General features: G+C 42.2%; 1 protein-coding gene across 1 annotated transcript in view; it reads left to right on the forward strand.

The window, feature by feature from the left end:
- MAD1L1 (mitotic arrest deficient 1 like 1) overlaps positions 1-26,213 on the forward strand; it is a 373,028-nt gene that overhangs the window by 143,421 nt on the left and 203,394 nt on the right. The window contains exon 12 of the mRNA XM_059826248.1: positions 16,572-16,712. Coding sequence (XP_059682231.1) covers positions 16,572-16,712 — 141 coding nt within the window. The remainder of the gene's footprint in view (positions 1-16,571; positions 16,713-26,213) is intronic.

Here is a 26,213-nt window from a genome sequence, read left to right on the forward strand (position 1 = left end):
ATATCTTTCTTTGTCAGCTGCATGGTGAAAACTTCAATTGCATTCACTTTTTAAAGTCGACGTGCCAGAGACAGCATTGTTTTGGTAGGTAGGAACAAGGAAGAGACTAATGTCATCTGTAAGTGGCAGGGAAATAAAAAACTTGCACCTCTTGGCAGTAATCTTTTCCATTTAAAAAGCAAATTGGAGAAATGCAGTTTAACTATTCCCACAATAAATGAAAAAGCAGGAGAAACTAAGGGATGAAATCACACCTCTTGAAGAAATTCAATGCTAGACTCTGCATCCATTCTTGGAGATAATTTAGCAGTAATTAAATCTGTTCTGACATAGAGGGTAAGATTGTAGATGAGAAGAAAGGAGAAAAAAAAAAGAATTCCTGAATATCCATTAGCATGCTAGGCTGTTAGCAAGCTTAGTAGGAGAGCGTGAAAGTAAGCATTAGAGATGAGTAACTGTCCTCCCCTTTCAGTGAGCTCCAGGTCCACGCTGAGCAAGTGCTTAATGATTGCTTTAACCACCCAGCACAGACAGGCTGTCATTTCTTGGTCAGCAGTCTCGTGGCTGTTTAAAATGTTCTGGTAACAGACGCAGTAGAGCCCACATGAATTTTCTTAATATTGAATGCAGAAGCCCAGCTCGTATTTGTTTTCCGTCTCCCACGGCGTCTGTGAGGTTCTCACCTATTTGCACTTGCTGAGCGCCGCGCACGCGATGCCCGCACGGGCGTCTGCCCATCCCTGGTGCCGTGGTTTCTGGCAGCCTCCAGCAATTGCTAGCGAAGATCACCCGTGTGCCGAAGTTTGTGCAAACATTACAGAAAAACTTTTCCTTGCGGCTGGCGTTTGCTGTGGGATGCCGTGCCTCGTGGGCCACGCTGCTGTGCAAAACAACACATCACTTATAACACCGAGTTATTTATAACACGCTCCTATGGTGTTACAAATAACAGCCGTATCAATCACATACCGTTCATCCTAACATAAGAATTTAAAACCGCTTTAGAGACCCCCTGTTTCTTCATGTGGCCAGTGAAAAAGAAATTGCTGTTTGGAGCATGGGAGGAATGGCTTTGCTTTTCTCTTCGCTGTTTGTATCGATGGGTTAAATTGTCTAATAACTTTAATTCTAAGCTTTTGGAGTATTTTTATTGTAAAAAGTATTCTTTAAGTATGAAATACGTATGTTTGGAAGCACACGAATGTTGAATTTGGGGAGGAACATTAGTGTTCAACTCAGTTCAGTGGCTGATATTAAAGGGGCAATTACATATGATTTGTGAAATAGAGAGCAACCTCTGCAGAGTGTGATACCTGCAGGGTTTAACGGCACACTCTCTGATGCGAGCTAGTAAGAGCGGTATCTAATATTAGGGTTTGCCTTGTCGGAAACCCCATTAGTGTACCAGCGCGAGAACAGTGGTGTGATGCGGGAAGCGAGCAGCTGTTTGCCTTTTGGTACCACCGGAGGAGGCAGGGAGAAGCTCTCTCTAAAAAGTTCATTGGTTCGCCGCTCTTTTTTTTTTTTTTTTTTAGTATTAAACTGTTGATAGAGAAAAAGGTGTTTGAATAGGTACATTCTTTTAGAAGTCCACAAACTTCAGCTGGAGATTAGTTCCTTTATTTGCTTGTGTTCCTCTGAAGTTTTAAAAATTTTGTGTACAGGTTTTTTTTCTTTTTCTAGTTTTCAAGCTATTTATTCTTTTCATGTCTTCCTCCTTCATACATGTTGAACTGATAGTATTTTTTTTTCTTTCCCTCCTTTTCTACACATCCGAGACTTAAATACAATTAGAGTTTCCATTCTGTGTCCCGTGAAGAATCAGGATTTTACACTATCTATGCCACAGCCTTGATGAGAAGGGGTTTTCAGTTAGTACCATGCTTTTTTTTAAATTCAAATCTTCTAGAGATTGGTGTTAAAATCAGGTATATGGGGTAACCTGTGGGATTTGCAAGTTCAGAATATCACAGAATCACTAAGGTTGGAAAAGACCTGTAAGATCATCAAGTCCAACCACCGTGCAGATTGGGGCCTGAGCCGGTGTTAGACCACAGACATTTCTTCTCCGCTTTGATTTTTAGCGTGGCTCTATGAGTGTCCTGCATTTTTGTTCACAGTGGCTGGCCACGAGTTTTCAATTACAAAATGATTTCTTGTCCTTAATCCCCCTCTCATTCATTCCTGGCTCTCCTTCCAGTCAGGTCTGGATAACTCTGTGTGAGATACTGCGGTGGTTCCCTCTCAGTTTCTGAAGACAAATGGATATTTATTAACCATCTAGAGAAATGGTAAAAAGCAAGAGGAAAGAGTGAAGAATTACTCTAGCGAATACTGTGAGAAATGTGTCTTCAAATATGTAAAAGACTGCTCTAGATTAAAAGGTAATAAATTTTTGCCTAGTACTGTGCTTATAGGCTTAGGAGATATTTCTAGCAGATATTTTCCGTTCTGCTCGTTCTTCCAGGGCGCTGCCCCAGCAGCTCAGAGTACAGATGGGACTGATGGACTGTGCTTTGCCCTCTCCTCCCTCCATGACCATAACTCCTTGGTGTCCTGCCTCCTTGCACCGGGGGCGGGGGGAATCCAAAGGACAGAGTCTCTGCGCCAGCCTGGTCTTGGCAAGAGAGCCTGAGGTGGATGGGATCGATATTTCTCTGAACGGAGCTCTCTGTTGGAGCTCTGTGTATGTGGTCGGTGAGATACCTGCCTTCGTGAGACTTTGCGTGTTTAGATCATTGGAAGGAACACCGTTACAAGGTACAGCTGTATTTTGCAGGTACATCAACTGCTTGTACCTTCTGCATCATGTTTCAGAAATGCCACTAGAGGATGTGATGTGATGATGTAATACAGAGCGTGTTCAGAAATTGAAGGCTTCTAAAGATACAGCAGTAGTATTTTCTTCACATATACACATTTTATTACGTATGTCTGATTTGCTCATGTTCAGCTAATAGCTTTTTCCCCAATTTACTTCTTGACTTAAGTGAGTGTTAATCATAAACTGTTTCATTAGTAACGAATTTGATTCAGGGAAAAAGTTGGAAAGATTTGACGTATGCTGTAAAATTTGCACTACTTCTTCCATGGACTTGAGGCAGGTGTTTTGCGCAAGAGGTCTTTTGCATAGCCTGGATTGTTGATTTTGTGTGTGTGTTTAGCATCCTTGATGTGTGCAGGAAGACAGGCAGAAACTTAGCACTTGCTGCTTTTTGGGTGCTTCTGTTTTTACATTCAATAAGCTGAAGAGTCCTAGTGAATTAGTAATCATAGGTGGCATCTTTGAGACTGCACTGATAAAGACAATACAGTAGTCATGCTTTCTTTTATTGTGGTAGAGCTCATGTATGTTGTTATTGGAGGTGAAATAATAGGGACAAGTCTGAAAAATAATACTTGCAAGCGAAATGGGAACAGCTTTTTGGAATAAGTTGAGGCGAGGGATTGTGAAGTGGTCATAAGTTCTAGTTGAACGATTTGTTCTTGTTACCTTTTGTCTTCCCTTCATCTCTAAACCAACCTTTTTTGTGGTATCAAGTGATTTTATGTTGATTGTGGAGGCTTTTTTGAACAACCTAAGGAGGATGGTAAGAGTGCTGTTAAAGTAATTTAAAATGACTCCTGAGAGACGGGAACAAGGCAATAGCAGGATCACAGCCCTGGACTTGAGGAGAGCAGATTTTGATCTGTTCATGAACCTGCTTGGAAGGATCCCCTGGAGTACGCCCCTGGAGCTAAGGGGATCCAGGAGAGCTGGGGAGGTTGGGGTAGATAATCTCCAGAGCAGCTTTCAAACCTCAGCTGTTGTGCAAGTCTTGAGTCTGTCTATTGCTGATAATGGACTATACTGAAAATGGCGTCATCTCATGCAGCATTCGTTGGTAAGATAAAGCTGCGTTTCAGAAAGACTGTACTAAGTCAGGAGAGTGCTGGCCGGGTTTATTGTAAGGCACTTAGGGAGAAAGGCATTTTATTAAATAATATAATGGTATTTCACAAATGGAAGCAGAAGAACCAAATATGGCAACAGATATGTGACTTCATTTTAAGCTTTATTTTTTAATTTAGAATAATAAAAATAGCTCTGATAGTACGTCCTGACACATCACAATGGGCTTTTTTCCAGAGATGGGACAAATTTAGTGATGAGTGTTATATGCTTAAATATTGCTGCATAAATGGGTCTGTTCTCACCTTTTTGCCTTCTTGAGGACCTACTTGATTGCAAACTAAAAATTCTGTAATTCGCCTATGGTGGATTGAGTGTCCTTTGGATTGTCTTTCTGGTATGTGGAACGTAGGAAAGGCTAAATTTCAACTTGAATGTCCCCAAGTTCTGCAGAAAGTTCTGCATTGTGGGTGCGTTGCAGTATGGAAGTAGGAGTTCATCATTAACTGCTTGCTATTTGCCAGCTCTTTCCGTGATGTTATGTGGCAGGGAGAGACTTCTTCGCTCTGTTACTGTGTCTTTCCCTTTGACAATAATTTTTGTGGTTGTATCATATTCTACACGCTTTGATGAAGTTCTACCCAGAAGTAGAAAAGCCAATAGTCCATTTTGTTCTATAATACGTGGCAGTTCATTAGTATGAAAGCAAACCAATGGTTTTAGTTTGCAACAAAGTAGATTTTTTGATACTGTGGTTCTCCTCTTTATTGCTATGTGGTTTTGTTGAAAATAAAATGTAAATAAATTGTACATAAATGTGTAAAATGTTGTGGTCAGATATTAATTAAAAGACTGATGAATGTTTTTGTTTTATACATTTAATCATCATTCTCTTTCAGATGTATATGATGAGTATATTTCCTAAATAATGTTTGTCTTCTGGTAAACTGATTTTTCCACTTGTTTTTAATGAAGCATGACTTCAGTGCTTCACGTTTTGTCTAATGGTTTGAGCATAACATTCTTGATGTCAATGCAGTTTTGAGGAAAGATTTTGTTGACTTAATATTGCAGAGGCAGTGGAGGGAGAACAAAGACAGGAACGTCGTTTTGTCTGCATGTATTAACCAGCAGCCTGGTGACACCTTAAAAGGAAGGTGTTTGCTGAGTGGCAGCTAATATTAATATTAGGTCTACTAAATTGTAGGCTATTTTAAGGTAATAGTTTCAGTTCTGATATGTTTTAAATTTGAGGAAATCTGTATGTGTGGACTGTTGTCACAATGGCTGGAGGTTGGTTCTTGGGTATGGACATGCATCCTCTTCTCTTCTATTCTCTGCTAGTTGTGGTTGAGTTGGGTATTGCCTGCTGCGTTCCCAAACTGTGAATCGCTGGGCTTTTACCATCCCCTGGCTCAGCAGCTTTTGGGAGAGCACCTTGTCCTGCTTCTCTGATGATGGGCTGAGCCCTCTGAAGTTGCTGAGCAGTAGGTGTTTGCCAACCTGCGTAGTTGGCTCTGAGCGCAGTTAGGGCATCTTCACACACAGGGACATGCTGGTGGAGTGGGGCCTGTGGGTAACTTGTATGTGAAGGAGTTTGATGGGCAGGAGATGTCGGGATCACGAGCGCTTTAGCCAGCCAGGAGCTGGGTGAGGGTATACCTGTACGCACAGAGAGAGGTGGGGAAGGACCAGTGACTTGCGGTGCATCTTCACTGTTTCTCTTCACTTATACCTCATCAATCCACTTCAGCTGAGGATGCTGCAGAATGAGAGCAGCAGTCAGAAATGGGTGATGAGAGTGTGAAAGACTGGGAAAGCAGTTATGCTGGAAAACTGAAGATTGGACTTGTTTACCTTTAAAAGTATTTGAATAAGAGGTGACAAGTTGAAAGCGCAGAGTCTAATGAATTGAATGGTTTAGAGAAGTTGTTTGGCAGCTGTTTCCCCTGCCCGTGCAATGCAAGAACAAAGGTGTTTGATGAAGCTGAAAGGTGGCAAATTAAAAACTGGTAAAAGAAAATAGTTTTTCAAGCAATGAAAAAAGCAATGGGATTCATTTCCATTAGAAAACTGGCAAGGTCAGGAATTTATCAGGGTTCAGGAAGAGACTCAATATGTATATGATCAATAAATATAGCCGGAGGAGTGGTCAATGAGAGCTTGTTTTTCAGAAGTATTTAGTAAATGTCGTTTTTTGGACTTGGGAACCCCAAGGTGAAGGTGTGACTGGAATGGTGGAAAAGCACCATAATCTTTTGCCTGCCTGATATGGTCCTTGTACCTGGCTCTTAAGCATCCGATTTTGTTCTTCTCTGTATCTGGCTCTCAAGAGGAACGGGTTCCCGGACACAGAGGGGTTAATGGAAGAACACCGGTTGGGGTCTTCCCGGCCAGCCGTTTGTATGGGATTCGAGTGCCAGCATATGACAAACCTCTGCTCAAGAAGCTGCAATCCAGAGCGCCGAGGTGGCACATTTTCTTTTTTAAATGCAGAAAACTCTTTTAGAAGTGCAGTTCACAAGGTTAAAGAGTAGCCGAGCTTCATAGTGTTTACTTGCTGTCCAAGAGCAAACCCCGAAGATGGCTCCTGATTAAGCTAATGAGACATGTTGTGTGGGTGTTGTCTGAACTGTGCTCTGGGATGAGAGAATAAACTGATCTTAAAAAAAAAAAAAAAGCTGAGGAGGTGTTGCTTGGTGCAGTTTGTGTTTTTAACCTTTTTAGTTGGCTTATGTACTCAAAGCGTTAAAATGATCGTTCATTCATATTTTCAAAGGGTACATGTTAAAACATGTAACCCACATCGTGTGGGTAATGTGAAACATGTGTAATGTCAAATTAGTATTTTGACTACATCCAAGTAAATCTTAGTTCAAAGTAATGGCTTGTTATTGCTTTGCCCTAGATAAATTATTGCATGTGATTAAATAAGCTGTCCCTTAAGCTAGCCCAGTTGTACTGTTGGGAGCAAGGCTGGGGTGGGAAATGACCCTTTATGGTTATTAGTATTTCAAAAAGAATATGTTTCTGTATTCTTTTGCCTTACAGATGGCTTATGTAGTATGGTAGTTGCACACTGTGCCTCCTGTACTTAACAAAATGCTTTATGGTTTTTGGTCAACAACTTGAGCATCAGTGCTGGGTAGGCACTGGATGTCGTATGGTATGTGTGGGCTGTTTGGGTTATTTTACCCTCTGTATTCTGCATCAGGGTGGATCTAGGAATACTGTGGGCTTCTAGGCAGTTCCCTAGCAGTTATGGGACAGTAATTGAAGGAAGTTTCCAACAGTTGTTATAGATAAGTGAAAACATTTTAACCCCAACGTATAGTGGGCCTTTTGTATAGATGCATTCAACCCTATGGCTTGCAAATTTTGGTCAGTCATGATGATGATCTGCCGTGTAGGTGCTGTGGGTCAGTTATGATGATGATCTGCCGTGTAGGTGCTGTGGGTGTCTGTCTGTAGGCATTAGGTGCACGTTGCTTAACTCGCCTCCTGAGACAGTGCTATTGCAGCAGATACGCAGCCAGGTTTTTCAGTCTTCTCTGCGCAGTATCCTCTTCCTAAGGAGGTGTCGCTGGGCTGCGAGGGCAAGGAGCTGTGTCCGCTCTGCCCACGAGAATCTTTTAAGGGCAACGCAGATATGCTGTGGGTGACCTAGGAGATAACTTGATGTATAATTTCTGAAACTCTTATTGAAGTCACTGATCTTTTATACCCTGGAGGTAGTAGAGGGAATGATTTATGAATTAAGTAAGATATGGGAAATTATTAATATTTTCTAATAAAGCAGTCAGGTGATGTACATTCCGAAGCATTAGCTAAAAGCCCTTTTTCTTTTCCTTTTTCAAAAAGCCACAGCTGCCACATTTCCAGAATCATTGACACATCATAATGGGACCAAGAAATTACTTTTCAAGTTCAATGGAATGTGCTGTGTCGAGCTGATCGGACGAACTCAGGTCTCTGATTTTTCTGTCCTCTCAAAATCTGATGCAAGAGATTTGCCCTCCTGCTTCAGTTCAGTTTTAGCCTGAATACCCCAGGAACAGAGCCCGGACAGTGGTGCGATTCCTTCTCCTTTATGTTTGCAAAGATAACTGCACCAGCTTAGAGCACAGTTCAGTTTACTTTTCTTCCAAGTTAATGATATTTAAGTGGTTAAAACTGCAGGACACTGGTTGTTAAGAGATTTAGAGGCCAATATCTAGGTTACTTAGTAGGCAGGAGGAAAAAGAAATCCGAGGGTAAGGAATGAACGTAGCGCTGAATTTTTATGTGCTGTAGACACTGGTGGAATAGAAGAATCTGATGCACCCTCACAAAAACATTCTTTTCAGGGCTGAATAAGGCTTTTAAATGCTTTTTTCTTTTTTCTTTTATTTTCTTTGTGGTTTTTTTTTTTTTAAACAGATGAATAAAATAATTAGTTTTCTGTTGCCAGTAAGTAAGGATGAATACATCTCCTTGTCAGTTGTATGCCTTCCCTCTGCCAGCGATGGTAATCTAGGGGCTAGGTTGAAGAAGGTATGGTATTAATTTTTTTTATAAAGAAATGGCTGTTTTTCAAATGTGAACTGTGCGCACGATGTCAGATACCAGTGTCAGATGGAGAGTGGCCCTGTGCTGAGGCAGGTGGATAAGGCAGCTTCACCCTTGTGCAAGATTGCCACTGCTTGAGCAGTGGGGCTAAGAGAAATGGTAGAAAGAGGAGGTTTTTTGAATGAGGAGATGAGAAATACACCGAGATAGAAAAACAAGCTTGTGCTAGAGATAGGCAGTGGTGAGCGTTCCAGTAGAAGGGAGTTAAATGAAGAAAAATCATAAAATTATTTCACGGCAGCAGGAGGTTAGGAAACATAACTAAACATGTTAAACTCACTGTGAAACAAGAGGACCCCAGGGGTATTTTAGTCAGATAATATTTAGTTTGCTGCAGTGTCAGTTGTATGATTGCTTGTCAGCTGGCATATGTATGTGCTATAAGCAAAATGAGGCTTTTAGAGACCATGCACAATTTTCCTGAAGATAGTAAGCAAGGGATTTTTCAGAGACATATTAAAAGAGTTACAGTGGATTTATTTGCTGTGGTCCATTGCCAGGATATAAGGCAAGCTGAGCCCTCTGTAGAAAAGCATTGGAGGTGAGGGACAAGCGCTAGAAAGGAAGAACTATAAATCTGGAGAAGAAACTTATGGAATATCAGTGCACGTAAGATACACAGGTATTTTTAGGTGTATGTTTAAAGCTGCCTGCTGAATGTTTGCCAAAAGAGCAGTCAGATTGCAGAGTCCCTCCCAAAATTTACGGAATGATGTTTGGGAGGATGAGTGTGTCTCTGAATGCCTTGTTCTGGCACCTAAAATTAGCCTTTGATCATCTTTCTCAAGTGCTCTGCCTGGTTGTGTCCTCTTCTCACCGCAGTTTCCCTGGTGGCTTTCTCCAGACTTCCAACCTTGGGTGGAAAATTGGTGTTCAACCTTAATAATGCAGTGCCTTTCCTAGCAAGAAAATGGCTCCGTTAGAGAGTATCAGAAAAAGTGATGAAAAGCATCAGTTGTAGAGAAATGATGGGAGAGAGAGGGATACTTAGTTCCTGGTTTACTGTGTGCTTGTGGTTACAGAGCACATCAGTCTTTCTGACCTCTCCTGCCCAGGGAGGTGGTAGAGTCACCCTCCCTGGAGATATTCAAGGAGCGTGTGGATGTGGCATTGTGGGATGTAGCTTGATGAACATGGTGCTGTGTGGTGTTGGGTGGGTTGTGGCTTGTTGTTGTTGTGTGGTGGGTTTTTGGTGTGGGGTGTGTTTGTGGTTTCCCCCCCCCCCCCCCCCCCCCCCCCTCCAGGTTGGACTTGATGATCTACAGGTCTTTTCCAACCGTAGTGATTCTGTGATTCCACCTATTCAGGTTAGACAGGGATGGAGGTACTTGGACTTATTAAGAATAAATATTTTATTTTTGTTGGAGAAGCCTTGGTTGTAGGATGCAATACATCTGAAGGGCTTCTTTATAGGCTAAATCCATCTTTAGACTCCTCTGATAGCCTTATATTGGCTTGAGGGGCAAAAATGCAAGCGGAGGATTGGTATATAGAAAGTCACATTTGAGAGGTAAGAATATTTTGAAAAACCGTTCTCTAACGTTCTTGTCAGTGCAAGGGTAGTGAAATCTGCTGGATGTTTTTATTTTTATGGAGTTAACAGGCTTTTTTTGTAAATGCTGTTTTAATTGAGGTCTTGAGTAGAAAGTCAATGGTGTGTATATACATATGTGTCTGCAGTCAGTTCTAATTTGCAAAGTAATGTGAAAATAGGTCAGCCACAGAGAGAAATGTTGGCAAATGGCTGTAGCTGAGAAGGAAGCTATTTGGAGGTTTGGAAATAGAAAACTCTGGTTTAATGATGGTTAGTACTAAAGGTAAGGGTGGTAAGAAAAAGGGGAACCATTTGCCTTCTGGTGATGGTAGGTGCTGCTGTAGACAAGGAAGATTTGAAAACTTTCTGGTAATTTAATTTTTGCTGGCTTTATTTGGCATAGGACTGTTGGGTTTTTTTGTCTGCTCTGGAAGACCTCAATTAGGTCTTGTTAGCAGTGCCCCAAGAGGGTCAGGAGCTGAGGGAATGCAGCTCCCTTAGATGTGTTCCCCTAATAGCGAAGTCTGTGCCTTTAGCCACAGCTCTGCTTTCAGGCCCCTGTTTCTTGGGCCTTGCTGCCACAAAAAAAGGTTTTTACCTTTTTCCCCCATTTTCCATACAGTAATGTAGTCGTTGAAGAGAGAAACCTAATTACAAGTAAGGCTTAACAATGTATCAATTCCTTATCAGTGCCTCCAGCCATCAGACTGGGGCAGAAGCTGTTAATTGTCACAGCCCCGTGCGCATTTCCCAGCTAATGCTTTTCCGTGGTGTATAGGGCAGCTGCCCGTATCCCGACGAGTTTGAAGTGGGATGCACGTGTTTCATGTGAGGTACATGCGAACGGGCAGCTTTCAGCAGGGGTAGATGCCAACTGACCCTGCAGCCTGTTAACGGTACCGGGCGCCTGTCTTGCTACACAACGTGCAGGGCTCTGTGCTTTGCTGTCATGAATTTCATCACCTTGATACAAATTCATTTCTCTAAATTACAGAGATGTTGTGGAATTGTAAACCTCCTCTTTGATAAACACGTCACTGAAGTTGAGATTTATCACATTTATTGTTTGCCTTTATTCAGTAGACAAGTTACCTGTCAAAGAAGGAAATTAGACTGGTTTGATATTATTCCTATTAAGGCTCGGTTGATTGTTTCTTGTCCCTAATTCTTCTCTAGCTGCTTGCAATTTGATTGTTAATGTTTTCTTCAAGTATTTTATGAGATACCAAAATGTTGAAGTGATTTATAATTGCTAGAGTCTGTATCTCCTCATCCATCCTTCCTTTAAAAGGTTGGATCTGTTCTTCTGTCCTATTTTTAGGGCCTGTCCTGCCATTCGTGAGTTCATCAAAGATAGTTGCTCGTGGAGCAGAGATTACCATGACTAATTTTTGAAGTATTTTAAGGATATATTTTGTCAATAGGTCCTGATATATTTCTGTATTTCATATATTTAGATATATCTAATAAACTTAAGTATTCTTTCAGTTATTTCTGACCATATTTTAGCTTCTGTTCCCACACCTCACACCGCTGATTCTACTAATGTTAAACATCTGGTCAAGCCCCCGTTATCATCTCCCTCTTTCTGTGTATGAATTTGTGTGGCTGAAAGCAAGAAAGCATAGACCGCTCCTACACAGTCGTCTCTCTTTTATTTGTGTTTTTACAAGGAATAGTTAGCTAAATTACACCTGATTGCAAAGAGCATCTGTTTGATGTTGAAGCTCCATAGTCTTTCTTCAGTCTCAAAATTTTCTCTTATTATGACTAATTTCGAGTTAGGAGTCTGGAGAGGAAGAGGAGGGGGAAATCTTGCCATTGATTTCCTATAATGAAGCAGTCTATTAACATTCTCCAAAAATTATCATTAATTAAACAAAAAGCTCATCTAACACTGGGAACAGGAATATTTCTGTACCATCAAAAAAGCACCGAGTGGGAAATACCATCATGATTCCACTTTACAAAGACTGTCTCCTTTGCCAGGCTCTAACCCGTGCAGAAGTGAGAGAGCAAGCGAGCTGTGTGTTTGGGTTGTGGATTAATAGTTGAAGTTCACTCGTGTGGAAATAAAGCAGATTTTACTGTGACTAGCATCTGTCATTAAAAAGCCATTATTGGAACCGACCGGCACAATTCCTGCTCTTTCATTGCTAATGACAAAACAATCTGTTCTTTAAAGAACAACAACCCTATATTTTCTTTCAGAGAATGGTGCCGGAGACTTACCAGAACAGAAGCCGGGTGAAGAGAGGCAGTTGAAAGATTTATTGATCAATAAACCAGACAATTACAGCTTGTTTATAAAAGGAAAAAAAACGCCCAAACCTCAGGCCTTCAAGCAACACTGAGACTCTAATAATGATAACTCTGGCATCCAGCTTGAAACGATAAAAGTCAATAGGAAGATATAGGATTTCAATAAAATTATGACACTAGATAAACTTTACCCCAGGAACAAATTTTCCCTGGGTGTGTGACTGACTTCAGTTAGATTTGTAACTTTAATTTCTTTCTTATTGATTTTTCTTTTCTTCAACTAATTAGAAAGTCTGTGGTGAATTGCGTGTATGTATGTTTGAGGAGGGACTAACAAGCATCAACAGGAATAGGGCCTGAGTTTATATGTACGTATATAAGGTCAGATGGGGTTTTTCTTTGGCTATATTTTACTCTTCAGTTGCTTCCAATACACAGCTGGGAGTCACTCTCATACTCCTCAGTGTCCAAATATTTGAAGCTGCGGGCTGCCCTTGGAGTCGTGCAGTAGCACTGCTCCGGTGACCTGGGGGTTGTTGGTGGGGATGATGATGATGGTGCTTATGTGAACAGTTCTCAGGTCTTTCCCTAAAATTAAACCAAAAGTCCTGGAGGAGCCCACCTGTATTACTGCTGTTTCAGCCCTCTGTTGCGTGAATGCCAGGGAAAAAAAAAAACCTTTTCCTTAGCTTCAGCTACTTGCCAGCCGGGTCGAATTTTGGCTTTACCTAGAGGGAACAGAGGAGCTGGTGGAAGGACTGGAGAGAAGCTTTATCTTAGGGATGATATTTTGCAGAGATGCCATCCTGTACTTCCCCATAGCAGGTTTTCATGGGATTAGCTCTAGTTTGTGGTTAAGATTATAAAATATGTTTTCTTTTTAGTTACTTGTGCAATAGTAGGAGACACATTCTTTTGGTGAATTGGCTGTTGCTGGCAGAAGGCAGGGAAACAGTTCAACCTTTGAAAAAAAAAAAATCACTGTCCTTCCTCTTTTCTAAACTTGCATCTCCTCAAACACAGCTGCGAGCTGCAGCACCAGAGTTTGCTGTGGGGCATTAATTTCCTAGGTTTATAATGAACATCAAAACCAATTATTCTGCTTTTAGGGCATGTTTAGAGTAAGCTGCATTTCTGGTCTGGTGTTGATTTGAAACTGGTCAAGATAAAGAGAACCTGGAATTGTGCTAGTGTAAGGTCCATGGTGAGTTAGCAGAGATGCCCTGTGCTGGGTAAATTTTGGAAATTCCTAGAGGGACTGCTTTTTAGTACTTCTGGTGAACACTCTCCTGATAGAAAGCAGGAAAGCGGCAGCGTTGGAAAAAGGTTAGAGAGGGCATCTGAAAGTCCCAGGGGAGGTTTTTGATGGGGCTTGGAGAATATCCTGTCATGTGGAATGAGGAGATACTGCAGTAATTACAAAATTAGGATTACATTTTAGAGAATCTTTTTAGACAGGGGACTTCTCAATGAGAACTTCTGTTTCCTGCCAAACAAACAACATCTTTAGGAGGGAGGGAAAAGCTTTCAGTAAGTGCTCTTGATGGGGAGGAATTTGAAAAATGGAGCTGGGGACCACTTGTTGGAAGCTGAGAATTGATTTCATTACAGTATTAATATTTAGAAATAATTAAAGAGGAGAACTGAACTCCAGGATCAAGTGTTTAATTGTACCACCCTCTATTTCAGCTTTTCAGCACCTTTTTTCCCCCAGTACAGCTTGTGTTGTATTGACCGCGTGTGTTTTTTTCCCTGAGAAGTTTACTCCTCCTTTAAGAGAAAGGCTTTGAAGGGCAAAGTCTGTAGTTGATTTTAGGGGAAAGACAGCCTGGAGGGATGTCCTGCTCCCAAGCAGTTTTCCCATCCTAACATGAAAGCAGAAGTTTGTCCTCCCTGCAGCTGAACAGCTCAGGGAACTGCTAGGATCTTGCTGGGGATGACTCGAATGACCTGATATTCAGCAATTAATTGGAAGCCAAGTGTGATGGGAATTGCCAGGGGTCCTGTTTGCTGCTGAAAAAATGCTAAGGATTTTGGGACTGCCCTGCTGTAATGGAGAGAACATTGCAGTGTTAAACTATCACATCGATGAAAGATGCTTATTAGAAAATAAGGATAGTGGAGCAGCTAAGAGTACAGTGAAAGAGAAGATGCTGTAATTGCAGGTGTAATTGCAACAACATGCAAGGATCAGACCAATACCTTCGCTAAACATTCTCTTCTGTGCTCTAGACAATGATTCTGCAATAAATGGGGAATGAAAGTCATCTCCTGAGCACAGGTAGTTTGCCATATGGAGAGTGCACTGGGCAGACTGGGTGATGTGTGTGTATGCTGAGGAGGAGGAGGAGGCTGGGGCGATCCCATACTGCTGCCCTTCTGCTAGACAAGTTCATTACAAGACAGGCGTGGTGTGGCTGGCTTTGGGTTCTCTCTGTCTGCAGTAACATGGAAGTATTGCCTTTCATGTGTTTAGCAGATAAATAATTCTTTCTAAACTGTGGCAAAACTGTTCTTCCCTTGGAAAAATTTCTCTTCAGTCAGGCTTGAGCAAGGAGCTAGTAATGGCTTCCAGTACTATTTATGTTAAAACCTGTTCTTCTTTATTATTTTATTAACTCAGTTCCTTCAGCCTCAGGCTGTCCTTTGGTCTTGAGGTCCTTCTACCTGCTGACCGATCCAACCATCTTGGCTGACCTTTCAATCCGTGACACGTTCTGAACACGCACTGTACCTTTGGCAGTGCCCCTCATCTTATTTTCACACTTTGAATTTGAATTTTCCTTCTCTTCCCCACACATACACTCACTATCCACGTTCAGTGCCTGACCTTTAGATTTTGAAGGAGGAGATAACCTTTGTATACAGGCTTGCTCGGCTGAGTGGCTAGCATCACCTTCACTGTCTGAAATACAGCCTTTTTCATTTTGGAGTGGGGGGAAAAGGACTTTTTTTCCTCCCCTGGCAGTTCCTGATTTCCCCAAGAGAGCAGGATCCCAGCGAAGCATTTCAGCGTGCCCAAGCTGGGTTTATGAAGTTCTCCAGGTTCAGTGTAGTGGCAGTGGCTTGGTCTGGATGTGAACTGCACAGCTATAAAGCTGAGTGATCTTCTAATAATATTTGGGATGTTTGTGATGGCAGAATTCACATGAGAGAACTGGTTTGTTCGGAGCGCTTGTGCATTTCTGTGACAGGGCGAGGTAGCAAACTTCAGCGATGAAAGGGAGGCAGCACTGTAAGGTTTCCTCGGAGTTTTTGCTTTTTGGATTTATGCCAGGGGCCTGTGCTTCTGTGACCCTGTTCTGTAGCCTTGCAAACATCAAGGTTCTTCAATGCAGTCAAAAGATAAAACGCTTTATCAGCCGGCTAATCCCTGTATGCATACTGCACTGTAAACCGTAATCTCCTTAAAACACACCTGACTTTTCGAAAATTTTCAGCCGTTTGTTCCCATTCTTCTTTTCCATCAGTGCCTTGGAGGCAGGCACTAGGTGCTGTCTGAAGTTGGGAATGCGTTAGGAAAGACTTCAGCCACGGTCCACACAAAAAGTTTTACATTTAGCTTTCAACCCAAGCTTTACCCTTGGGAGTGTGAGTGCTGTCAGGGAGGGGAGAGGGAGCCGCCTTTTTGTCTTTCTCTGCAAATGCTTGGTTATAATTGCCAGTAAAGAGCAAAGTGAGCCAAACACATCATCTGCGAGATACTAACCTCTGAAAAAATATTTATTATAAACACTGAATGTTGCAGTGTTTAACGAGTGATAAGTCACATACCATTTAGAGGATATTTGCTCTCAGCCACTTTGTTCGTTGTCAAATCTGTTTCATTTCTGTTGTGACAATTCTGTTTGTTCATTGCTGGAACTCTTTGGCAGGAAAAATGTCGAGTACTACACTAAATATTTTGCAGAAGAAACCCATTCAGCCATGTTGAATTACAATAGTGTCTCCAAAAAGAAAGCAGGCTCTGTTTTCAGTTGCCATCTGCTTGTTAGAGTATATGCGTGTTGCTTTCCTGCGAGGGATGTGTGTTTTATATACACTAGACAGTCCAATTTTTCAGTTTTCAGAGCAGCAACATTCATTTTATTAGAACTGTGTGCTCATGTCTGTGGCTTGATGCCGATACGAAGACGATGAGTGTATATCCATCAGGGTTTCTTTGCCTCATAAAAGAGCAATGGGCAAAAATGTAGAATATTGTTCTGGGAACCCTCTCCTCAGAGTGAGGTCAGGGGCTTTATCCCTAAAGGTGATTTTTGTTCTTCCTGACAGGAGCGTGATGGGATGCGAGCAATTCTGGAGTCGTACGACAGCGAGCTGACCCCTTCGGAGCACTCGCCCCAGCTGAACCGGCGTATGCGTGAGGCCGAGGAGATGGTGCAGAAGCTGCATGCACATAACACTGAGCTGGAGGTAATAAAGAACCATCATGCTCTAACCCTCAGGGGTGAAGTAGTTGAGACCTTTAAGATTGAATTGCCTAATGATGTGATCTGCTTTCATGGTAGACAGATTTGCGAAATTCAGACTTCAAAATTCCAGGATCAATAAGACCCACAAGTTACTATTCTGCACAGCTGTACTGCGGAGCTGCAGTGACAGCTAGTCCCTGCGGGTTCGAGGGTTGTATAAAGGGGAAGTAACAGGGCGGTGAATTGTAGCGGGTGTGGTGTCTTCTCTGTGGTCTGGCCTAAGTGGTTCACCATTCGCATGTGTAGCAAGGCTCTTCTGTACACAGTGTAAGTGAGTGTGTGTGTTTATAAGAGCTTTACTCTAAGGGTTGAAGTAAAGTATGTGTCTGCTGTTAATTCTTCACTACTTGGCATTGGGCCTGAAAACCCCAGAATACCAGTAACTCTATTAAATGCTTTTTACTAGGTTTCCTCGAAGAAAAAACATTCTTTCCAAAGATAGAAGTATTTCTTGAAGGAATTCTTATATTATTTTTAGTTCTTTTTGAAAATTTGTAGTCTGAAATGTGACTGTAATGAGGTAAATGTTAACGTGCATTTGCCAAATAGTTCCCTTCTTCTCTGTTGTACTTTGTCATAGTGGAATGGGCTTTAAGGTCATGAGTTGAAATATTTGGAATATGTCTGTGATCTTAAAGCTTGGCAGTTTTATTACATAGGCTTTACAATAGTCATAAGTATGTGAGTTTTCCTTTCTTCATGCCTAGTTCCACCATCATATAGGTTTATAGATGCCATAATTCAAATGGAGTAAAACTTGTAGAAATTGATGCTCCTTGGCTTCATGTTCAAGCCATAGAGTAGATTGTCCCACTGTGCACAAACCTCTTTGTTGCTTGCGGCATCTTTAAAAATGCTCTTTTCTTGTGTCGGTAGGTGGGGACTTAAGTCAGGCAATACTGGCTCCAATGACCTTTAAAGCCTTAGCAAGCAGAGCGGCATAGTGTGGTATAGGTCAGTATCGTGGTATAGGTCAGTATCGTGGTATAGATCCACTTCATCCCTGTTTCTTGGAAGAGGAATTCTGCGAAGTTTTGAGCAAGCTGATAGAGAATTTAGCTGGTAACATCAGATGAAATGGAAATTTGCCTGAATTTGTCTGTTTCAGAATGTTTTTCTATGTTGTCTTTTGATCACCATATTGCCTACCACCAGACAGAGCAGGATTAGAGGACGCTGACATAAAGTGATAGGCGGCTGTTTTATCCCGTTTTCTTAGTTGTTTCCACCAGTGGCTCTGGGTTGTTGGAGGGAGATTTCCCAAATTGTTTCACTGAATGGGTCAAATGTGCATGGTGTCTTTGGGCAATAGCAAATTACCTGTTCTTCTTCAGGTGACAGCATGGAAGAGCGTGGGAACCAATTGCTACACCCCTCTAAATATTTATAAGGAACAAATTTTAAGTTTGTTTTCATGGATATGGATTAAGGGCTACGTGGAAAATTTCAGAAAGGAGTTGTGTTCTCTGGAGGTTTGTTTTGTGTGATGTCAACCTTTAAGCCTTTCAAAGACTTTGCTAGAAACAGGATTCAAAGACCTGATATTCCCCTGGTAAAGTAAAATTTTACGCTTCACTTGATTGTGTTTGCCTTTCTGACTGCACTGTTGACTGCTGAATCCCATCTATTTTGAAATTTTGGGGGAAAGTTTTTTGTTCTAGTAAAAATCTGAAAACTGGAAAGGGAAATTGAGGTACAGGCAGGACTCCTGGTGCCTCGTCATCAGGAGCTGCAGCTGTGATCAGCTGCCTGTAGATCAAAGAACTGGTCGATAGCAGCTATTAATAACTTCTAACACAATGCTCTGCACCCTCTCAGCTCTGCTGGGCCTCTGTACAAATTTTAGAAATGTTGACACCTGCATGACTCATCTCACAAACAGAGGAGACAGCAGGAATGAGGCACCTTGGAGCCTCAGTTGTTTCTGTGGGAGAAACAGCCTCTGATGGGGAGGGCTGGGAAGGGAGGGAAGAAGGGAACTTCAGCACGTTTAAGTCAGTATGGCAGAAGGGTTGGGGCATTGCGGGAGCCCCTGGTGTGGATGGGCTTGGGAGGGCAGTACACAACCAGCTTGTAGAGCAGCAGAGAAGAATGAGAAGAGCCTGTCTGTGAGCATCATGCACATGGCAGCAAAGCAACAACGTGCACAACTAGTCTGTTGAGATCCAGGTAAGGTCTGGGGAGGCTGCAAAGAGAGAGAGTGATGGATCTGAGCTGAAAAGGCCAGGCTGACACTATTACTTTTTGCTAGGCTAAGTTGGTTAAAGAGTGGAAAACAATTAAGATAACTAGTTAACAGAGGATATACCACTGTAGGTAACCACAGTTGTGCCCACAGGGGAGTGCTTCTGGCAGCTCAGCGCACACTGGGAATGCTGTGTGGTTGTTGCAGGAGCAGCCCTTGCACGGTCCCTGTGCACTGCATCTCTGCTGGGGAGGCTGCAGGTATCGCTGTGGTCCAGGAGCATCTTGAGTTTAAAAAAGCCCTTGTAGCCTCTAAGGCAAATGCGTCCTCTTGCATTACATTTTGTAGCTTCTTTTCAGCTTTGTTCGTAAACCTTAAAATTCACGCCATGCACCATGTCTCTCCTCCCTGACGTCTTTTATCATGGTTTTTTTTCTTCTTGTTTTTCTTGCTACTGAGTACTTAATTTACCAAAATCTCTTTCTGTGCTCCTTAGCAGAGAGCCCTTTGATACTTTTTTTTTTTCCCCCCCTTGTTTCTTCTGGCTGCCCTAATCTGTTACCAGCAGCCCCACCTCTGAATAAACCGTAGAGGGGAAAAAGTGATGTTCTTAACAGGGATTTTTCTTAAAGAATGGAGATTTTCCCATCCATTCCAGCAGCAGCGCTGTGTGAGGCAGGAAGCTCTCTGGTGAAGACGGAGTGATAGTGATAACGCAGTAGGAAAGGGGAGGAAGCCGTGTGGGACTAGGAAGATTTTGGGCTGAGGCAACAGCTTTTAACTCATTGGGGAGATGAGGTGTCTGATAAGTCCTTTGCTTGATGTATAAATGGAGGTGGGAAGCCATTTAAGAAGAACACAGGGAGTGAGAGAGGAGTGTGGAAGCCCTGGAGGGTCACATGTGAGTAGTTTATTAATGTATGCTGGGAGGATGGAGTTAGGTGATACACTGAGTTGTGCCTGACTCCTTCATTCCGTGGCCCTTGCTGGGCAGGGCAGCTGCTGGGAGCACTGCTGCGTCTGCATCGCAGGCATCGCCTGGATTACAGGCACCTTTCCAGAAACTGAAATACAGAAGGATGGTTTCATCGCGAATCACTTCAGACATGCAGTGTCGCTGCTTAAGAACTAGTTCTATCAGAGCCTGATGGGGCAGAGGACTGGAAGACAAAGAAAGGCTGATGGGGAACTTTTTAAATCCCCTTCATTGATGGCTGGTGAGAAAAGCTGGATCTCTAATGCATGGACATGCAAACACATAGTCTGTTCTGGGACTGAAAATGATTGCTTTATCCTCCCCAGGACTGCTTACCCCCAGCCCGACCCCCGACTCCACAACGCCGGTCTGGCTGGAGAGGTTCAAGAAAGCACTTTACGGAGTATCGAATGTAAATCGAGGGGAGATGCAAAGAAAAATGCCATGTGAAATGGTGGCTGGAAAAGCGAGCAGGCTGTGTCAGCCTATTTCATGTGGTTAATGAAGTGTCACTCACCATCTTTTTTGAAGTGTGTTTTGGAACTGAAGAGGGAATGAGTTTGTCCCTGGCCAGCCTGCTATAAATACTTAAAATAAACAGAATTTATCCACATTTACATCATGGCATGAATTTTTGTCTCGATACTGGTGATATTAACCGTTTTCTTGCCAATCTTAGTTAACTTTTACTACCTTAGCTCCCATTACTTCTAACTTCAAGGTAAATATGACAAAACAAGAAGCTTCTGCGCATGCAGCAGCTACAGTGAAAAGGCTCTGATGTGGAGTTTAGCGTTTGAAAAGTTAAATCCAGCTGCACAAAAGAGAAATCATCATAAATATAACTCCATTAATAGCGATTTTATTACAACACACTTGGCTCCATATGAAACTTTAATGAAGAAAGATTTGCAAGGAAGACTCATGCTGACACCTTCAATGGTCTCCAGCATTTTTTACGTTGAGAGATTTACACTGTCTGTGAGCACCATATGTACTCTAATCAGTTAATTATGAGTCTGACAGTTTCAGCACATGAAATACCATATGTTCTGTGTTTTTGTTCCACCATGGGCATTAGTGGTGACCTCAAAACTCATTGACCAAATATTGTCACCTTATCTGCACCTGATAACTGCAGCGCATCTGCTGGCAGTGAAAATTGGGCATTGCTGATTCTTGTCATGTTAGTCACAAATCTGCTCCTTGCAAAGGGAGTTACTTAGCAGTCACCCCGGTGTTTAAAGTGCTTAAAATTTACGTGCAGATGCAATAAAATGTTTATTTGAGCAGTTAGCAGTTCCTCCTTGTCTCTCACCCAGCTTCCCCCATCAGTGCTTTTCCACTTTTTTACCTTCTGTTTTTTGCCTCTCTTTGATCCACGCTTTATGTTTATGTTGCTTTATCCCTCCTTTGCTGTGTTTCCTCTCCCCCGCAAAGGTAAATTGCTTTTTTACACAGCAGAAGGGGTTTCTGTGATGATGGGAACTTTACAGAGAAATTTCCTCCCATCTGTGCAAGGTAGAGAGGAGTTTGTTTTAATTTTCGGATTTCTTCTGCCTGCTTTCTCTACCTCTCTGCTACCATCCAACCTTTGTGCACTGTTTTTTCTCAGTGACAACTCTAAGAAGCAGTGAGAAGATTACTCTGCTTGCTTCGGATGTCCATAAGGAGCAAATCCAAGTCACTAGAGCTTTCCTGCCACTCCAGAATGGCATATGTTTCACTTGCCCAGACTTCTACTGTCAGTGTAGCATCTTATCTGTGACTCATGTGGGAGAAAACAGGTTCTCTCTGGAGATGATGCTAATGTGCTCCATGCATCAGCTACCACTGAAGCAGTCACAGGGCTGGACATCATCTTCTGACAAAGCAAACACCTTGTCGAAATAGCATTTTGAACCTGAACGCTTTGGCATCTCTTGGCAGACTCGAGCCTTCCTGAGAACTGCTGTGGTCCTTTGCATTTCTTTTCTTTTCTAAAGGATAGTAGGTCAGGCTCCGTGTCCTCCGGCAGTCCTGCAAAATGGATTATCTTGGGTTCTCTCTTCTTTCACGCTTTTCATCTTCCTTCAGACCTGAGTGACCTTGTTAAGTCAGGGAGCCATTAGTTTCCTCCCCTCCCTTTTACACCTGCCAGTTGCTGTGTTTTGGGAGAGCACCTTGCAAATAACTGTCATATAAATGAGCAAGTCAAGTCACGGGGGGCTTTGTGATTTGTTAAAGGTGACAAGTCCCTGCTCTGTGGAAGAAGAGTGCCCATAAAACTGGTTGATGCTGCAGCAAAGCCTGTCTCTGCATACCTGAGACTTTTTTTGTTTGGTCAAACTAGATTTTAAAACTCAATTACTATAAATTTTATTGAGGAGTTTCCCCATTTTGGATCTGTCCTGAAAGTTAGTAATTGATCAAGAGAAGTAGTCCATGGCAATGCCTTATACTGGAGATATTCTGCGCAAACCAGCATTGTTTTCACTACAGGTAGATTTTTACAGCTATTTTTAGTGTGTGGATGCTCTGACAGTTTAAGAACGGTTTTAACTCAGTGGTTCCTAGGGACCACAAGCCTCCATCATTCTTAAGATGTGAGAATGTCTGGGCACCAACTTGTGTAGGGTAAATTAAATCATTAACTAAGACAATATCTGTATCTTTAGCCTATGATAAGCTGCTTTATAGACAAGCCCCCAGAAAAATGGCCAGTTGCAGAACAACGAGCAGCCATAAGGACCCTTTTGCTGCTCTTGGCTGCATATTGAAGTAGGCTATTGAAGTGCATGGGACAGAAAAGCATTTTCCAGCTCTGTTGCCGCCTTGTGCTTCGAGTGCAGTAAGAACAAGGGGAGACATTGTCGTTTCCATCACCTTTTGCTGAAAGTCATGCTCCTGATGTTAGATGTAATCTGTGACACTCTGCCTGTAGTTCTCTTACTGACTAGATCATGTCTTGACTTTCTCTAAACTTACATTTATCATGACTAGAAATTTTTAAACTGTCCCCTGTGTTAGCAATGCAGGGACTTTTGGATGGACTCCTGCAACCTCAGCTGTCTGAAGTGTTTCAGTCTGCAGGAAGCTTACCTAGCCTAGGTAAGACCATGCTAATATCATCAACCTGCTCTCTAGCCATGATGCTCAGAGGACGTGGGAATGCTCCTGTTCTCAGCCTCTGAAGGATCTAACTTCAGCCCCAAGAAGATTGATACATGCCAGCAACTAAAAGATTGTTCCCTCTCCCATAACCTGTGTTCCCCTAAAAATGCTCTTGGTATGAACAAATCTTCTTGTAGCCCCTTCCAGTAATGTTACGAATAACCAAGCACGAACGAGGCTTGACCTAAGGAATTTGGATCAGCTTCAAATGTACCTGGCTGTAAGGAGACAAGAGGAACAGATGAAGTGGGTCTAAATTCCTACAGACGATTTAAAATTGAGTTCTTTCTCAGTGATGTTTTGGGAAGAGAAGATAACTGCACATCAGTTATGAGTCATAATTACCACTATAGAACAGGGGAGAGCATTTCATACGGTATTGAGAGCTTTAAAATGCTTTACACTGGAGAGCTTGCATGCCTGTGCCTAGAGATACAGGCTTTGCAATTAGATGTCTTTAGGTGGAGGAGGAATCAAGAATACATTTCGAGTGGGAGCAGTGGCCCCGTCCCCGGCAAATGGCAGCGGGCAAAGAGCTGCTTTTGTGCAATATGGTGCATATCACCTCCTGCTGCCAGCGTGCAGCTGTGGGAGCAGGGGGCTGAAATCGGGATGCAAGTAGCGCAGTGGTAACACATCTCTTCCCTCGCAGGCGGAAGAGAGAAGGAAAAAGGCAAATTAAGCATCTCTGGGGAATGGGGTTAGGAACAGGTAGCTGCTAGCTTTTCAAAGGGAAGGCTTTGAAAATGCAGAAGTATGTTCTTAGGTCTTATGTTGGGCTCCATCACCTGCTGTTGCAAGCCAGGCAGTGTGGAGGGAAGGGCTGGGAGTCAGCAGGGAGGCTGCTGGGCTGGTTCCTCCAGTGCTTGCACCACTTCTCAGTGTTCCTTTCCACAATTACAGAATTGCCTTTTTTTTTTTTTTTGCAATGTTAGAGAAACATTCAACAAATAAGACGAACTGCATTCTGCATTTAATTCAGAGGTTTAACCTCTGAATCTTTTTCCAAGCTAGAAAGCATCGTGATTTTGCATACCGCTGGTCTCATTCACGTGGACCGTGCAGCTACAGCCCATCTCACTGCTGTGCCACATGTCTGGTAGCAGGGTTTGTCTTTGGGGGTACTCGAGCAATCCTTGGGCGGGAATTATCAAAGCTTCCCAACAGCTTCCAGGGTAGGTGGTCTCTCTCTGAAGCAGGGTGATGGGATCCCGTTGGAGGCAATGCCACAGCCTCGGGAGCACTTCCAGCCCAATGTTACCTGAAGGGTGTGGTACGTGTTCACATGGCTCACCACCACATAAATATTTTGGTGCCTGGCCCATTAGGGACAGGAAAATCGGTCAGTCCTGGCCAATTTGTCTCCAAACTAAGAACTGGATTCGTTTCTGTTGGATTTCCCAGAGGCGCTCTCTGGCCAGTGCATCTCCTCTTTTTTGAACTGTATTGGTGACTGAGGCTTCAATGCTAGCACAGTCGTAAGGTTGATGTTAAATGTCTAATTATTAGAACTGCTACTTAGGAACATACTCACATTGATGAAAGCTTTAACACCTTGTGGAAACGAAGCAATTCTGGGGGAGAAAGGAGGTAAATATCTTGTGAAAAAAGTAAAAGCTAATATTGCACATCGAGATAATGTTTTATATGGAAAAAGCCATGGAAATTTTAGCTATTCCCTAGCTCTGCGTTGTATTAATGACATTAAATAGCGCTTGTCTGGGTGACTTAAGAGATATTATGAACTAGTTGAGATTTGTTGATTTTTATAATGATTGGATTTGAATTCTGATTTGTAGTGCTTCATTTCAGAATAATTACATAATCTCTGCCTAATTTAAATTTTAAAGTATGTAAGTGTTTTCACATCATCTTTTAATGCACGATGTTCGTCTTCTGTAAGAAAGAGGGATTAATATTTTTAATTATTATTTTCTATTTAAAAACATTCTGTACCGATTCCGAAGGTTTCCTGCAGGGCCTCCAGGCAGGCTCGTTTCATGGTTCAACACATTTCTGCCCGCTGTGTTTCTGTGGGCTCCAGCTACAGAATTTTGTTGAAATCCAGTTACCAAATAGTCATAATATATAAACAGAAAGTGTTTTGAGAAAACAACATCCAGACAAGCTTTTTCTCATGTTCTTGTGGATCCTAACACTCCTGCTCTTTGGAGTTTGCACGAATTGTAAGATCCACTTTAATACGCTCAATACTCTGGTTATTGTGGCAATTGGAACAACAGTAGTTGCTGTCTTGGTTTTCTTTTTGAAGCCCATTGATTCTTTCTTATTTTGGCCTTAATTACCAGTAGTGGAAGGGGGGCTTCTTCAGGGAGTTAATTAGTCTAAAAAGCCTGGTTCAGCATAGCGCTTGAGCACATTTAGTTGCACAATGCCCAGTGCAAAAGCCAGTTGCAATTGTTCTATTTCAGAACATAATTATTCACCTTTAATACTTTCTGCTCCATAGTTATGAGTTGCATTTGCTCCTGTATGTTCTCCTTGTCTTTCCCTATGGACCGGCTTGTCCATAGACAGCAGCTTCTCCATTTCTTCACTCTGGTTTCATATTAAGGTCATGAATTAGCGTATGACACCATAGCAAGTCATAACTTGAACAGAATTTAAAGGAAGGTGGCTGGAATTTTCTCTTTATTTTTCTCTTTTTCACATAAATGTGATTAGCCTACTAATAGTTGGAAAAGTCTGGGAACAGAATAAGTGAAAAAGCCAGCTGATAGCAGTTTTCACCAAGCTGTGAATAAAAACTAAGCTGTTGATATAGATCTCCTCTGTTCAGGGGTGGTCCAAGTAAATTGTAAGGAACAATTCTGTTTTATCAGAGGCTTTGTAATTTATCTATTTGCTTTAATCAGTGTTAATGTCAAATGTGCTTTGATTGTGCTAAAAGCTTTTAGCACAAACAAACTGGAAGTCCTAAGTTTTGGAAAAAGCCACAGTCTTCCTATAATGCAAGTTGGAACATTTTTCTTTTGATTTTTATTTATGCTGTTTAATAAAACAGACAGTACTAGTGTACAATACACGTGCCATGAATCCAACTGTGGTGTCAGTAACATAGATACAAAATGCATGGCACATCGATTTGATATATTGAACTTGTTTAT

This window comes from Gavia stellata, chromosome 18 (assembly GCF_030936135.1).
Source record: "Gavia stellata isolate bGavSte3 chromosome 18, bGavSte3.hap2, whole genome shotgun sequence".
Classification (NCBI taxonomy): domain Eukaryota; kingdom Metazoa; phylum Chordata; class Aves; order Gaviiformes; family Gaviidae; genus Gavia; species Gavia stellata.